At 42.3% G+C, this 17,811-nt stretch overlaps 1 protein-coding gene across 7 annotated transcripts in view; it reads right to left on the bottom strand.

The window, feature by feature from the left end:
- Window positions 1-17,811, bottom strand: part of PHF21A (PHD finger protein 21A) — a 213,189-nt gene that overhangs the window by 164,955 nt on the left and 30,423 nt on the right. For 4 of the 7 annotated variants that reach the window (XM_077461868.1, XM_077461815.1, XM_077461850.1 and 1 more), the window contains exon 1: window positions 5,338-5,661. The exons of 1 other annotated variant lie outside the window; for it this stretch is intronic. In XM_077461868.1, the coding sequence (XP_077317994.1) occupies window positions 5,338-5,372 (35 nt within the window). In that variant the 5' untranslated portion in view covers window positions 5,373-5,661. Of the gene's footprint in view, window positions 1-5,337; window positions 5,664-17,811 lie in introns of those variants that run through there. 2 more of the 7 variants (XM_077461830.1, XM_077461822.1) reach the window with 2 other exon arrangements.

Genomic DNA, 17,811 nt, shown 5'->3' with positions numbered 1-17,811 from the left:
AAAATAATAATATGATGGTTTCACCATCTGACCTCAAGGTGGTTTTCTGGCTCCATGACTAGAGCATTTGTTTGCTCTTCAGCACTGTGCTACTTAGTGCAGTCATGCAACACTGTACATAAATTACATTTTAAATTATTTTTCCCACACAAATATTTATTATGCCATTTGATCACCACTGGATTTTTTATTCTATAAATGAAAAAATAAAATGACATTTTCTACTTTCAATTATAAAAACATATCCAAATAAAATAAAAATTATTTCATAAAAATTTAGGCCAAAATGTATTCTGCTACATGTCTTTGGTAAAATAAATCCCAATAAGTGTATATTAATTAGTTTGTGTGAAAGTTGCAGTGTCTGATCAGTAACTTATAATGGGACTGTGATAGTGTGGCAGGCAATCTGGCACGAACAGACCCTCGCTGGGAGGTACACCAACATCAATAGTGACAGTATTACAGTGATAACACTGTACTCTGTCACTTTACTAATGACAGTGGCTGGGATAGAGTTAACACCTTGTTTATCCTAAGATGTTAAAGAGGAAGTAAACCCTAATGGGTTTACTTCCTCTTTGATTCCCTGCAAAGGTAAAGCACAAAGGTAAAGCACAATGGACTACTATGCATCGCACAGTAGTCCATTATGTGTCACTTACCTGTCACAGGAGCCAGCGAAGTCACTGCTGTTCCCTTGTGTACGGAGCCTCCATATTCTTGGTGGGTCTCGCTGCTCCAGCGCTGTCATTCGACGGAGCCGCGATGACGTCACTCCCGCGCATGCGCACAGGAGCCGCCACTCGTGCCATATTGCCGTTAACAGCGGCGTGCTCAGCGTGCGCCACTGTCTACGGCGCATGCGCCGTAGACAGAGGTGCCTGTCTTCTGGCAAATATCTCCTAAACCGTGTAGGTTTAGGAGATATTTCTTGGACCTACAGGTAAGCCTTAATCTAGGCTTACCTGTAGGTCAAAGTGGTTTGTTGAAGGGTTTACAACCACTTTAACAGTGTGCCTAACAGTTTAATGCATGTAATATGTGCTGCTTTTACTGACAGATCTTGTTTTTTTTCCTCCCTCCTTTGCAGGGAGAAGAAACGGCCAGGTAGACGCCCTCTGTGTACAGAGTCCTGTTGTACACACAGGGCTCTGTGCTGTGATTGGACACAGCCAAATCAGCAGATCTCAGCCATAAATCACTGGCACATGCATGCGCGCCCCAAACCTGGATTTAAAAAAAAAAAAAAAGTCTGGAAACGACTTTTTGCGTTGCGGAGCCTGCAGCTGCTTCTCGGTCACAGGACATCTACTGTGACTGAGCAGCAAGTGGTTAAATGGAGGGGGGGAAAAAAAAAAAAAACACACACACACACACACACACACACACACACACACACACACACACCAGACACTGACCTAATCATAGCTACTTTATGTGCATGGTTAGATGAATACCATATGTACAGGGCATCCGGAAAGTATTCACAGTGCTTCACTTTTTCTACATTTTGTTAGGTTACACAGCTTTATTCCAAAATGGATTAAATTGATTATTTTCCTCAAAATTCTACAAACAATACCCCATGATGACAACGTGAAAGTTTGTTTGAAATCTTTGAAAATGTAATAAAAAATAAATAAATTCACAGCCTTTGCCATGACACTCCAAATTGAGCTCAGGTGCATCCTGTTTCCACAACTTGGAGTCCACCTGTGGTAAATTCAGTTGATTGGACAGGATTTGAAAAGGCGCACACCTGTCTATATAAGGTACCACAGTTAACAGTGCATGTCAGCACAAACCAAGCCATGAAGTCCAAGGAATCGTCTGAAGACTACCGAGATAGGATGCTATCAAGACACAGATCTGGGGAAGGGTACAGATTTTTCTTTGCAGCAGGTCCCAATGAGCACAGTGGCCTCCATCATCTTTAAATGGAAGTTTGGAACCACCAGGACTCTTCATAGAGCAGGCCGCCTGGCCAAAAAGAGCTATTGGGGCAGAAGGGCCTTAGTCAGGGAGGTGACCAAGAACCCAATGGTCACTCTGAAAGAACTCCAGCATTTCTCTGTGGAGAGAGGAGAACCTTCCAGAATAACCACCATCTCTGCAGCACCCCACCAATCAGCCCTGTATGGTAGAATGGTCAGACGGAAGCCACTCCTCAATAAAAGGCACATGACAGCCCCCCTGGAGTTTGCCAAAAGGAACCTGAAGAACTCAGACCATGAGAAAAAATAAATTCTCTGGTCTAATAAAACAAAGATTGAACTCCTTGGTGCAAATGGCAAGCTTCGTGTCTGGAGGAAACCAGGCACGACTCATTGCCTGGCCAATACCATCCCGATAGTGAAGCATGGTGGTGGCAGCATCATGCTGTGGTGATGTTTTTCAGCAGCAGGAACTAGGAGACCAGAAAGGATCGAGGGAAAAGAAGATTGCCACAGTGTACAGAGACATCCTTGATGAAATCTGCTCCAGGGTGCTCTGCACCTCAGACTGGGGCGAAGGTTCAACTTACAACAGAACAACGACCCTAAGCACACAGCCAAGATAACAAAAGGAGTGGCTACAGGACAACTCTGTGAATGTCCTTGAGAGGCCCAGCCAGAGCCCAGACTTGAACCCGATTGAACATCTCTGAAGAGATCTGAAAATGGCTGTGTACCGACGCTCCTCATCCAACCTGATGGCGATTGAGAGCTCCTGCAAAGAAGAATGGGAGAAGCTGCCCAAATGCTTTAAGCATTCTACTCAGACTTGAGGCTGTAATTTGTGCCAAAGGTGCTTCAAAAAAGTATTGAGCAAAGGTTGTGAATACTTACAGGATCTCACAAAAGTGAGTACACCCCCTCATTTTTGTAAATATTTTATTCTATCTTTTCATGTGACAACACTGAAGAAATTACACTTTGCTACAATGTAAAGTAGTGAGTGTACAGCTTGTATAACAGTGTAAATTTGCTGTCCACTCAACACACGGCTATTAAGGTCTAAAGTACAGTGCGTGAGTAAACCCCTAAGTGAAAAATGTCTAAATTGGGCCCAAAGTGTCAATATTTTGTGTGTCCACCATTATTTTCCAGCACTGCCTTAACCCTCTTGGGCATGGAGTTCACCAGAGCTTCACAGGTTGCCACTGGAGTCCTCTTCCCCTCCTCCATGATGACATCACAGAGCTGGTGGATGTTGGAGACCTTGTGCTCTTCCACCTTCCATTTGAGGAGGCCCCACAGATGCTCAATAGGATTTAGGTCTGGAGACATGCTTGGCCAGCTCATCACTTTTACCTCCAGCTTCTTTGGGGTCGTTAGGTTGGAATACTGCCCTGTGGCCCAGTCTCTGAAGGGAGGGGATCATGCTTTGATCCAGTATGTCACAGTACATGTTGGCATTCATGGTTCCATCAATGAACTGTAGCTCCCCAGTGCCGGCAGCACGCATGCAGCCCCAGACCATGACACTCCCACCACCATGCTTGACTGTAGGCCTCACCTGGTTGCCGCCACACACAATTGACATCATCTGAACCAAATAAGTTTATCTTGGTCTCATCAGACTACAGGACATGGTTCTGGTAATCCATGTCCATAATCTGCTTGCCTTCAGCAAACTGCGGGCTTTCTTGTGCATCATCTTTAGAAGAGGCTTCCCTCTGGGATGACAGCCATGCATACCAATTTGATGCAGTGTACTGAATATGGTCTAAGCACTGACAGGCTGACGCCTCCACCCCTTCAACCTATGCAGCAATGCTGGCAGCACTCATACGTCTATTTCCCGAAGACAATTTCTGGATATGATGCTGAGCACGTGCACTCCACTTCTTTGGTCGACCATGGCGACGCCTGTTCTGAGTGGAACCTGTCCTGTTGCACTGCTGTATGGTCTTGGCCACAGTGCTGTAGCTCAGTTTCAGGGTCTTGGCAATCTTCTTATAGCCTAGGCCATCCTCTGCCGTTCTTTGCCATGAGGTGCCATGTTGAACTTCCAGTGACCAGCAAGAGAGTGAGAGCGATAACACCAAATGTAACACCTGCTCCCCATTCACACACGGGACCCTGTAACACTAATGAATCACATGGCACCGGGGAGGGAAAACGGTTAATTGGGCCCAATTTGATCATCTTCCACACCTAGACCACCCCACGGTCAAGCTCTGCGCTTTACCAGCTCTGCAGAGCTGATTTGCCAGCGGAAGTGAGGTGCTGTTAACCCAACAGAAGGGGTTAAAAGTGCCCGTGTTGCAGCGATGCCAAAGTGCCTTTCAGTCGCTTCGGCAGGGCTGCTTATTAGTTTCAATGGGCAGGGCGGTTCCGGAGCGATGCATATACGGCTCCCAAACTGCCCCAAACATGCTGCTTGCAGGACTTTTCTTCCCATCCTGCAAGCGCTCAGGCTTTCACACCGGGGAGACATAAGAACTGCTTTTCAGGCACTTTACAGGTGCGATTTTTAGCTCTAAAGTGCCTGAAAAGCACCTCAGTGTAAAGGGGGTCTTACGGGTGTACTCATTTTTATTGCCAGTGGTTTAGACCTTAATGGCTGTGTTTTGAGTTAGTTTGAGGGGACAGCAAATTTACACTGTTATACAAGCTGTACACTCACTACTTTACATTGTAGCAAAGTGTCATTTCTTCAGTGTTGTCACATGAAAAGATAGAATAAAACATTTACAAAAATGTGAGGGGTGTACTCACTTTTGTGAGATACTGTATGTATATGTTTTTTATTTTAATTTGAAAATATTTAAAAACAAACTTCTTTCATGTTGTCATTAAGGGATATTGTTTGTAGAATTTTGAAGAAAATAATGAATTTAATTAATTTCGGAATAAGGCTGTAACATAACAAAAATGTAGAAAAAGGGAAGCGACGCGAATACTTTCTGGATGCACTGTATTATATAAAAGCACGTGATGTGAAATGTATGCTAGGCCAGGATTCAGGCAAGGCACTTACTTACAGCGTAAACCCAACTTTTTTGATCCTTTTCTATTGTTGGCAATAGAAAGAAAAAACATGCTTATAGTAAAATTTAGGATACTACTTTCCGCTTAGAATTAGAAGTCAAGTAGATGTCAACTTTTGCTCTTCGATTTTCATGGAACTACAAGCACAAGCGCACATTGGTAATTATTCCACAACTGATGAAAAAGCAACAAACTGCCTGCCGCCAACAAAAGTACATCTTTATGCGGCTAAGAAATAAAAATTGCCCCAACTGCTCGCAATGCAAATCACGCTTCTCGCCATTATATAAGAAATACGAATCACAGTCATTTTCCACAAACAGCAGCGAGCCTCACAAAGTGAAATAAAATTACATACCTTTGTTCCTGAAAGATATACTGACAAGACTGCATTCCATTAACTGCTAGAAAAATAGCACCTTTTCAATGATCTGTGTTTTAGAGATGATCCTGCAGGCCACAGGCCGGGTCCCAAGAAAGAAAAATTCAACAGCAGCACATGATGTAAGGCCCATCTTTTCTCTCATTACCCTTTCAAGAAAATGCTAATTTGAGATCTCAAACACGGACTACGAGACCAAACAAGCACTTAAGAGTAAAAATCTCAATCAAACCAAGTAAAAGACAGATCAGAGAGCCCCAATTTCCAGCAAAAAATAAAAAGAAACCTGGGAGAGCAGAATGTTTATACAGACAGCAAACTCCTGACGCTTCACTCTACACTTAGAGCTCAGGCATCAGGTTTGTCTGTACAGAGAAATTCTAGCAAAAGATTGGTAGAGAAGCAACCTATCCGAATCAGACTTGCCATATACTCCCTTGTAATCCTCGCAAAGCAAGTGGTTACTCATAGTTTGTGTGATTCAGCTGCAGCCACACAAACCGTTCAGTCTGAATTGGGCTCAGCTGCTCAGAACTGACATTTTATCCCTACAGTTTTTTTTACCTAGAAATCGGCCAAGAAAATTCTATATGCATTTGCAAGTAACCAACCTTTTACGGCCTCATGCACACTAGGGCTCTTCTAAATGCTTTCTCCCGGCACAAGAAAAGCAGCTGCAAAAATGCTCCTAAGCAGAGGTTTTTTTTTTTAAGCGCGTTTAGGCCACACGTAGGCACATCTGGCGTTTACACTCAAAATCTCCCCTCCTGAACACACAAATTATTTTTTGCCTCTAAACTCCTGCAATCACCAATAGTGTGCATGGACATAGGGGTAAGACAAAGGGGAGTTTAGAGGCAAAGAATAAAAAATAAAAAATAAAAGCCCAAATGTCTGCAAAAGCAGTGTGTTTGAGCTCAAGTGTGCACGAGTGCCTTTAGGTAAAACAAAATGACAACTATGCAGAAGTCACACACCTCTGAATAAAAGCACGGATTTGTATGCAGTCATTACAGTGGCTTTGTTGTGTGGCACCCAGACTCCTGACTAACCATTTTACACTTAAAGGGGAACTCCAGCAAAGAGAATGAAATCAGTAAACAGGTTCAAAACAGTGGCTATAACTTTGAAGTTAAAGCGAGATTAAAGCCTTTTTTTTTCTTGCGTTAAAGAACATGTTATACTTATCTGCTCTGTGCAGTGGTATTGCACAGAGCCTCCTCTTCACAGGTCCCATGCCAGCGCTCCCACCCCCACAGCAAGCAGGCACACTCCTGAGCCACCGCCCTGTGTGCATTCACACACGGAGCCACGGCTCGGCCTTGCCCCCTCCATCTCCTGACTGGCTCACTGGCTGCGATGGAAGCCAATGGCCCCCACTGCTGCCAAAAGCCAATTCAGAGTGCGCCTCCCTGGAGAGGCAAGGCTCTCATGGACATCACTGGATCGAGAGGGGGTGCAGGCAAGCATTGAGGGCACACAGGTTTTTTACCTTCATGCATGAAGGTAAAAAACCTTGTGCCTTTAAAAACACTTTAAAAGTGTAACTAAAGGCAAAAACGTTTAGAAGAATTAGAATCCTTGTCAGGTTTTTACTGCTGCAGTGGAAAGAGCAGTGTGTCAGATACGAGCTCAAAGTGGTTGCAAAGGCAGAAGGAGTCTTACTTTACTGCATTCTAGGTAAAATAATAATAATAATATTAGTGTGTGTGTGTGTGTGTGTGTGTGTGTGTGTGTGTGTGTGTGAAATCTCTTCTGCATGCAGCCTCCCTAAATACATACCTGAGCCAGATCTCGATCCAGCTATGTGCACGAGAGCCAAGACTCTCTCACTCCTCATTAGCTCAGATACAGCAGCAGGAGCCATTGGTCAATCAGAGCCAGTGACGAAGAGCAGGGGGTGGGGCCAAGCCCCGTTTGGTGTGTCTTCTGGACAAGTGGCTTGTTGTGGGGGCACTCAGTGGGAGGGTTGAACTCAGAGCGCCGGCAGAGCACCCCAGATGAGGAGGGAGGATCAGGTTTGCTCTGTGCAAAACCATTGCACAGAGCAGGTAAGTATAGCAAGTTTGTAATTTGTATACAAAAAAAAAAAAAAATACAATTAAAAAATAAAATAAAAATAAAAAGCCAAGCTTTACAAATCACTAATAACATGATGGACATAAATACAAATACTTTGGAATCTTAAAAAAAAAAAAAAAAAAAACACAGCTCCCTCATATATATTTTTTGTTTGGTAAATTCATTAGTTTGACTGAAGAGTAGCTTGAAAGGTGTAAGCTATATGGCTATCCTAATTATAATTGCATCACAACGTAATAACTGATCTAAATAAGGCTGTGTTCACACTAATGCGATGCCAAACATTGCATGCGATTCCCACCACATTGCTGTGTAATGCGAATTCAGCCATACAAACTGTATGGCTTAATTTGGATCACATTCAGAAAAAACTTGTGCAGGACCCTTTTTTTGTCCGCTCCAGGATCTGATTCCTGTCCGAATTCACAGGTTACACTGATCTGTGAAGCAAACTGGGGGTGTCATTTACTTTGTATTGACACCCACAGTGGTTCACAGAGGACAGTGTGAACTGCCTGAGAGTCTGACGCGATGCGGGAACCGGCACTGGAATCGCAGGGTTTCCCGCATCGCACCAGTGTGAACCGAGCCCGAGTGCGGAAGTTGGGAGATACATTAGTCACCACACACTTGGTTGGGCCAAACACTCACTAGGCAGTGCTGCAAGGAGCAGGGATGACAAATACTTTTTATTGGCAGCAATCATCTACCATGATTTTAGAAAATAGACTACCGTTTCCAACAAGTCAGATTGACTGCAAGACAGATGCAGACATTCTTGTATGATCATTCATGCACCACACACAGAGATTACCAGACAACTATACGTGTTCCCCTTAAAAAGGAACACCAAATAATATTATTCGCCAAAAATAATGCATCCACATCCACTACATATTGGCCCTGTAATTATTTTTCATGAAATGGTTTCTTAAAGAGGAAGTAAACCCTGATGGGTTTACTTCCTCTTTTTTTCCCTGCAAAGGTAAAGCATAATGGACTACTATGCATCGCATAGTAGCTCATTATGTGTCACTTACCTGACACAGGAGCCAGCGAAGTCGCCGCTGTCACCTGTAGTCCGCCGCATCCATCTTGGTTGTGGCGTCTCTCGCAGCTCCGACGAATGACAGTGGAGAAGCCGCGATGACGTCACTCCCGCGCATGCGCACGGGAGTCGCGTCTCGGAGCTCCGACGCTGCCATTCGGCGGAGCCGCGATGACGTCACTCCCGCGCATGCGCACGGGAGTCGACAAATTAGGCAAATCCATTCTTGGACTTGCCGCATTTAGTGCGCCTGCGCGCCGCTGTCTACGGCGCATGCGCCGTAGACAGCGGTGCCCATTTTCGGGCAAATATCTCCTAAACCATATAGGTTTAGGAGATATTACTTGGACCTACAGGTAAGCCTTAATCTAGGCTTACCTGTAGGTCAAAGTTGTTTGGAAGGGTTTACTTCCATTTTAAGTGTTTTTCTGCCTCCTTGCCTTCTGTGAGCTCCTGAACCTCTCCTTCCTCCCCTCGCAGTCTATAATTTTAATGGTAGATTTATTTTAACAGCGAGAGACCGAACAACAAAAATATCCTGAAAAATGCATTTTAAAAAAAGTTAGAAAATTGATTTGCATTTTAACGTTTAAAGTGTCTTCTATAGAAGGTAATGAGCTGAGATTAGGAGCACTCTTAAAGGGAGTGCTCCTAATCTCAGCCTGTTACCTGTATAAAAGACACCTGTCCACAGAAGCAATCAATGAGATTCCAATCTCTCCACCATGGCCAAGACCAAAGAGCTGTCCAAGGATGTCAGGGACAAGATTGTAGACCTACACAAGGCTGGAATAGGCTACAAGGCCATCGCCAAGCAGCTTGGTGAGAGGGCGACAACAGTTGGTGAGATTATTTGCAAATAGAAGAAACACAAAATAACTGTCAATTTCTCTCAGTCTGGGGCTCCATGCAAGATCTCACCTTGTGGAGTTTCAATGAGCATGAGAACAGTGAGGAATCAGCCCAGAACTAGACAGGAGAATCTGGTCAATGATCTCAAGGCAGATGGGACCATAGTCACCAAGAAAACAATTGGAAACATTACACAGTGAAGGACTGAAATCCTGCTGTGCCGGCAAGGTCCCGCTGCTCAAGAAAAGCACATGTACAGGCCCGTCTGAAGTTGCAAAATGAACATATAAATGATTCAGAGAAGAACTGGATGAAAGATGAGACCAAAATCAAGCTCTTTGGCATCAACTCAACTCCAAGTTGGCTAGCCAGTCTCCAGACCTTAATCTCATAGAAACTATGTGGAGGTTCCCGTTACCAAACGTCAGCCTTGAAACCTTAATGACTTGGAGAGGATCTGCAAATAGCAGTGGGACAAAATCACTACTGAGATGTGTGCAAACCTGGTGGCCAACTACAAGAAACGTCTGACCTCTGACAAACAAGGGTTTTGCCACCAAGTCAGGTTTTGCGAAGGGGTCAAATACTTATTTCACTCATTAAAATGCAATTCAATTTATAAAAATTTTAAAATGCGTTTTTCTGGATATTTTTCTTGTGATTCTGTCTCTCACTGTTAAAAACCTATCACATACCACTATTATAAACCTACCATTAAAATTATAGACTGATCATTTTTTAGTCAGTGAGCGCAAAAAAAAAAAAAAAACAAAAAAAAAAAAAAAACACGTATAAAATCAGCAGGATACTTTTTTCCCTCAAGCTTGTAGGACAGTAGAAGAAGGGGCGGAACAGAGTAGATAGGGTCAAACAGTCTCTTTGCACAATGTGGAGGATTAGCCCCTTGGGTTCCACAGCGAATATAACAAGCATGTTTTACCGCATATCAATTTTACAAGTTGGGGGTTTAGTAACACTTTAGGCCTCATGCACAATGGATTTTTTTTTTGGACGGTTTTACAGCTGCTGTTTTTGCCTTCAGATTTTTTTTTTTTTCTAGTCAATAAACTCCCCATCATGTTATCCTGTGTGTCCATGCACACATAGGCAGTTATTAACGGTTTTTGGCTGGGGCGTTTTTTTGCCTTAAAAAGAAAAACATGTGGGTTCTGGAGAGGAGTTTTCAGCTGTAAAAACACTCCAAGGTCAAAAAAATAAAAAAAGTTGATAAACACTCAAAAAACGCGGCTCACCAATGTTTTAACATTTTTGTTCCAGTGAAAAAAAAACACTATTGCAAAAACGTTGAAAAGCTCACTGCAAAGCTACTGCCATTTTTAGAACGTTATTTTAACGTCTAGTGTGCATGAGGCCCTAAAGTTGTACTTTCCATGCAACTTGAGGGCCAAAGACATCAATGTTAACCCTCAAAACTTGCATGAAAGTCAAATCTGAATATTTTACATGCAACAGTCTGACTTTGCAAAGGGACAACAAGTCACATCCAAGTCTCCAAAGTCACGTGACTTTGGAGTTGTACAAGTGTGATTGGAGCCTGAAGAACGAAGGGAGCCACTCTGACAGAATGTTGGATTATATCGCAACAAAAAAATAAAAAAGTAATTTGGAGGAAACAGTAATAGAAGGTACTTTTTAAGTTAGGAATACATACTTGAATAGACTTTTTAAACCATTGTTTTGTTTATTATAAAATTAAAGACCCAACTTAAAATTGTATTTTCACTTTTGAAGTAAACTATGTTTTTGTTATGTTCCCTTTCACATAGCATACCTAAAAAAGGTTTTCAAAAATATTTCTCAACTTTGAAGCTCCGCTCACATCTTGGCTTTCCGAAACGGGGGTGGAATCGCCGCAATTCTGCCCGATATTCTAAATAGTGTCAAATCGCGGGACGCCTGTGCGATCCCGTCACTTCCAATGGCACCACGATTGCGGTGTGATTTTTCCACACAATCACAGTAAAATCACGCAAAACAATCGTAGGACGCCTGTCACTCAAGAGTTCTTGTACTTCTTTTAGGCATCCCGTGATTCTGTTTGCGCAAATTTACCACGATTGTTATTTAGAATCGGAAGGCCAAGGTTTCTGATTAGAAGACCTCAAAGCAGACTACAGCAATTCTGGACAATCTCAGAGGATATCTGTCCCTAAACACACTGGGAACAACATTGAGCTATCCCTCATGAACACACAAACCTAGAGGCCAGCTTCTAAACCTATAACTCTTTTTTAGGACAGACAGTGTTCAAATCTACTTTACAGATGATATGATAGATCGGCCAGCACTGTACAGACAGGGGTAATTATGGCGAACATTAAGTCTTCGGTCACACTGAATCGGACTTTCAAATCGTCCTACTTCACTTGAAGCCTCGCAATTTCAAAGTTTCAAACTTCAGGGGCAACTTGGAAGACATTGTGCGACTTCATGCAAAGAAGTCTATGTAAGTTGCACTCGAACTTGCAAAAAGCAGTGAAAGGAACTACTTTTAAAATCAGCCGCACTGATCTGACCACTTCCACTGCGGACAACAGGGTGAGACTTGCCATGTTATATGAAAACGATCAAATCGCATGACAAGTTGCACCGGTGAGACCGGGGAGACTAAGGCCCTTTCACACATGCGAACCATTCATTTAATCCAGGGGTCCTCAAACTTTTTAAAAAGGGGGCCAGTTCACTGTCCCTCGGACCATTAGAGGGCCGGATTTTTTTTTTTTATATATAAACTAAACTAAACTAAGAACAAATTCCTTTGCACACTGCAAATATCTTATTTTGAAGTGAAAAAACAAAACAGGAACAAATACAATATTTAAAAGGAAGAACAAGTAAAGTTAAAATCAACAAACTTACCAGTATTTCAATGGGAACTATGGGCCTGCTTTTGGCTAATGAGATGGTCAAAGTCGCAGCCCACCATCAGTACAAGCCCCTTCTCACCATCATTGCAAGCCCCCCCCCCCCCCTCACAGCCTTACTGTGCCAAACAATGTCTCACCAGTCAGTGTGTGTGTGTGTGTGTGTGTGTGTGTGTGTGTGTGTGTGTGTGTGTGTGTGTGTGTGTGTGTGTGTGTGTGTACACATCGGCATCTCCTGCTGCTGTACCGCGGCTCAAGTTCGGGCGCGCTGCGATAAAAGTCCCGCCCTCCTCCTAGACCAGCTCGTGTGATAGACGGAACACTGCCTCTATCACATGAGCTGGTCTAGGAGGAGGGCGGGACTTTTATCACAGCATGCCCACATTTTTAACAGTGAGCTCCATGACAGCAGTCTCCCGCTGTGTTACAACCAGCCCGCCCCGACACCTATTTTTTACTTTCTGCTATAAAACATATGCAAATAAATCCAAAAAAAAAAAAATGAAAAAAAATAAAATCTAAAATTTCTTCATGCGCATATACACACACACACACACACACACACACACACACACACACAGGAGGTCCCCGGGTTACAAACGTTCGACTTACGAACAACTCCTACTTACAAACGGAGGGAGACAACAGGAAGTGAGAGAAAATCTGCCCCTAGGAAGGGGAATTCACTCCTGTAAGATTTATCATGGGGGGGACAACAAAGTGTCTCCACTGAAGCTTTAATCGCCAAATCTTGTTTCCACAACAACTCAAAATTTTCTAAATCCGATTGTCATAGGGACAGAAATTATGGTGAAATCTGCTGAACAGGGGCACAGACAGCAAAACAAATGTTACAGGGGTGTTAACCCTTCCCTATGCTAGCCCAACACTTTTTTAAATGATCTTTTTTTTGGCTGGACCTACACTTAAAAATGTACCTGTTCCAAATTGCATACAAATTCAACTTAAGAACAAACCTACAGACCCGATCTTGTTTGTACCCCAGGGACTGCCTGTTTTGCAATTGTATTATTTTTATAGCGGGACTGAGATATTGTGGCAGACAGTCAGACACTGACAGATTTGACACATTGTGGGAACCATCGACACGAAGACTGGGTTCATAAATGTGCGGCCGCGCTTCCCAGCAGAGGGTCCGGTGCATCCCTGTTCACTGGTTCAGGTGCAGATCAGGGCTGAATATTTGCCTGAATTCACACTTGAACCAGACCCAAAGACGCACAGCACCCTTTTGGAATGTGGACCATGGCCGCCCCAGAACCTGTGTGAACCGGCTCCATTGTGAGCCAGGCACACTCACATGTCATGCGAACTGCATGAGGGGAAACTTGCATCCACTTTGCACATATGTGAACCCAACCTAAAACCGTGATCAGTGCTAAAAATATGTACTGTCACTGTACTAATAAAACGGTCTGGGAAGGGGTTAAACATCTAGGGTGATTAAAGGATTAACTGTGTGCCTAGCATGTGTTTTACTGTACTATGTTTGCTGTTTTTACTCCCCTCAGTCCATCATGAATTCTGCTGGCTGACTTATCCACCTTACCAACCATGCAGTGTCTGCCAACCCTCTCCTTCAATCCCTACACTGGCTCCCAATCACCCAGCGAATTCAATTCAAAATACTAACCACAACATACAAAGCCACAACTCTTCCCCGAGCTACATCACCAATCTTGTCTCCAAATATCACCCAAATCGTCCCCTCCATTCTTCTCAAGACCTCCTACTCTCAAGCACTCTAGTCTCCTCCTCCCATGCTCGTCTCCAGTTTTTTCTCCAGAGCCTCTCCCATCCTCTGGAACTCGCTACCTCCACCAGTCTGGCTATCCCCTAATCTTGCTACCTTCAGGCGATCCCTGAAAACGAATCTCTTCAGGAAAGCCCTTCACATTTCCAACTAATCTTTTACCACTTTCCATCAGCTCATTCCCGACAGTTACACCCTCTTGTACACCACTGCCCTATTAGATTGTAAACTCTTCTGAGCAGGGCCCTCTTAATCCTCTTGTATTTTATTGTCTTATAACTGTATTGTCTCCATTTTATATTGTAAAGCGCTGCGTAAACTGTTGGCGCTAAATAAATCCTGAATATTATGAATATATATATATATTTATATAATATATATTATTAGAGAAGACTGGATGGGAGCCATGTTGTGCTTGCCCTTATTATTGACAGATTTTGACATGTTGAGCATTAAGAGTGACTACACAGAGCTTGTAATGATTTTCCCTTCCTTCACGTGATTGTTGTTAGAGGCATATGAGCCCCTTAAAAACCAAAGCAATACTACAAAATAGTGAGGATGGGGGACTGGCCCCTAGCGTTTAAGTTTTTATAAACTTACCTGTCACTTGCATTACGCAAGTCACCTGGTACTCCAATTCTCTAGTGCAGTTTTGTGGTGACCTGAAGCCACAGCAAACATGCACTAGAGAGGTGATGCCATAGTTCATTTTCAAAGTGAAGGAAAACGCTGGTGATGTCAGAACCGCAATTCACAGCTGCTGTGGGTCACCTTTCCTAATGGGAGCATTAGATCACATGACCCAGAAGAAGTGACGCATCGAGGGACCAAACTATTTCTGCAGGGAAGCATTTGTCACCTTTACCACCACTATCCTACAAGTAGATCTAGATTTTAAATGATGGAATCGCGAGAGAGAAATCGCGCAAGAAAGAGCGCAAGAGAGAGAAAAAAAAAAAAAAAAAAAGAAAAAAAAATACTTTTCCAGAAATTATTTTTGTGTTACCATTTTAGATGTAAACAGGGCTTAGTGGAGCAATCTCCATCTAACAAGACAATATAACAATGTCCCATATAGCAACCTGGCATGCGTTAGCATCATTCCGCATATGTTCCAGCATATGTACTGACAACACACAGATCAAACATGGATAAGACAAAGACCATGCTGCTACTCCCAGCACTGCAACACCAACTCCCCCCCCCCCCCCCCCCCCCCGCACACACACACAATTTTCATGCCAGTAAGTAAATAAGCAATAAGACTGACTTTTTAACCACCTGTCCTTTTAAAGCTTCCTCTGAACTGGACGGATTGTGTGCAGAAACACACACAGAGCACATAGTGAAGTTGTCTAGGATTTGGACCCAACCAAACAGAATCCAATAGAACGGTCATTATTCACAACCATCTGAAGAACACAACTTAAAACGTACACATTTGCTGTATGTGCATTACAATATGAATTTACTAAATTGCTTAAAATAAAAAAAAATAAAAAAACAACAAAAAAACAGTGCAAGATTTAGGCAGCGGTTTCTGAAATTAGTCTAAATAGCTCTATCTGCGCCTCAACATCAATTTAGAGTTTAAGCAAAAAATAAATAAAATAAAAAATCCACAAAACTACAGGCTGCACATGCCTCATCTGATTTGGTTCCATCGCCAAGATATTTACTGACCAAATACAATTTTACAGACAGTAATTAAGAAATGCTTCTATGTCAGGAAACAAAGCTCCTCAGATAAGCCCTTATTTTGAATGGCATACATGTCCTCGACAAACCCCTGTAAAGTGCAGAGGGAGGAGAGATCATCAAGTACGTTTCTAAGTGCTAGAATGGCAGCTGTGATTGCAGTGAAAAAAAATGCAATATGGAGACATTCACCAACAACAATACATGAACAAATGAAGCTGGACAATCAGAACTGCCTCTATTATTGTTGACTGTAATGCAGATAAACATTTTGAAGATAGAAGAATCAAGCCACCAAATTTTTGGGGCATAAAAGCAGCAAAATAATAAAATAAAAAAAATAAAAAAAAAAACACACTTCCATAATAAAATAAATAAATAAAGGTGGAAGATGTCCATGAGGTTTACAGTGTCAAAAAAATGATTACACACACACAAAGGAAAAGTGTGTAGCGCAAAAAAAAAAAAAAATGAACAGCGATGAGAATACGGTGTTATAAATGGACAGCACATTGAAATAAAGTCCAAAAAAAAAAAAAAAAAAAAAACTGTTAAAGTGAAAAAAAATGCTAAAAGTGAAAAAATATATATAGAAGTCCAATCTTGATTGATTGGACTGCTGATTTGAGCGACTATATAACACTAGGTTTGATGTCTGACACTAGAGGACCCTTGAGAACGTCCTATTGGACGAAAAGATTCGGGGGGGGCAGCAGGGTGGATTTGATTTAAATCACATATTTAAATCATGATTTAAATCACTAGTAAAAAAGGCTTGATTTAAATAATTTTTAACGAGCAATTGTCATTTCCGTCTCGCAGCGGCTCCTTCTCTGACCCGCTATTGACTCACCGACAGCCCCATTCACTTTAATGGGACGGCTGGTGTTGCGACAGTGACACAACAAGGTGAGGGACGTGGCAGCAGCAGGTGAGTGGATGTCCGCTAACATGATGGATCTGAAAATGACATGTGCTCTTTAAATGTAAGGACTCATTCTTGCTGGTAGTTAGAATCTTTAATATTTAAAAAAAAATATCTAAAAATGTATCAAATACCGAAAATGAAAAATACACTAGGCCAAAAAGCAAAACAGATATCGAAAATGACTGATACCGAAAAAAAAATTTTTTAAATAAATATTTTTATACAGGAGATGGTCAGAGACTGCAGACATAATACAAGAGATCAATGCAGCCTCACCAGTGCCCATCAGATGCAGCCAGCCCGTGTCCCCCAGTGCAGCCAGCCCGTGTCCCCAGTGCAAGTGAGAGGAGAGCCGTCGCCGCCTGTCTGTGTTCACCGCCACGCGCCGTCACATACTGCCCCTCCCTCTTGGCCAGGGAACTTTGACAGATCACCCGTTCAATCCTAGGATGGGTGCATTTTTGGTGGAATTTTTTTTTTTTAATTGACCAAAAATGCAGCAAGTAAGATTTTTATGGGCCAGTGTGAAGACATACATTTAAAAACGGATACATTTTTTTTTTTAGCTTTTCTTGTGCCAAAAAAAAAAAAAAGGTGCCAATAATGGTCGCTAATAAATTCATATTCATTTAAAATTCATGATAGTAATTTAAAAGTCGAATATAAAATACATTTTATTATTTTTTTGATTAAATTCTTTTTTTTAAACCACTTCAGCCCTGGAAGGCGTTACCCCCTTCCTGACCAGGCCATTTTTGCGAAACAGCACTGTGTCACTTTGACAGTTGCACGGTCGTGCGATGCTGTACACAAACAAAATTGATGTCCTTTTTTACCCCACAAATAGAGCTTTCTTTTGGTGGTATTTGATTACCTCTGCATTTTTTTATTTTTTGCGCTATAAAGAAAAAAACGCAAAAATTTCTTCCTCAGTTTAGGCCAATATATATTCTTCTACATTTTTTTTCTATTGTTACCAAAATTGCAATAAGTGTATATTGGATTGGTTTGCGCAAATGTTATAGCACCTACAAAAGGGGTAAATTTAGGACTTAAAAAAAAAATAAAAAAAATAAAAAAAATTACTACTAGTAATCACGGTGATCTGTGATTTTTAATCGGGACTGACATTGCAGCAGACAGATCGGCCACTTGACACTTTTGGAACCACTGACATTTA

This window comes from Lithobates pipiens, unplaced genomic scaffold, assembly GCF_037356315.1.
Source record: "Lithobates pipiens isolate NorthernLeopardFrog02 unplaced genomic scaffold, aLitPip1_a1.2 Scaffold_10, whole genome shotgun sequence".
NCBI lineage: Eukaryota > Metazoa > Chordata > Amphibia > Anura > Ranidae > Lithobates > Lithobates pipiens.
This window is presented reverse-complemented; position numbering and strand designations above follow the sequence as displayed.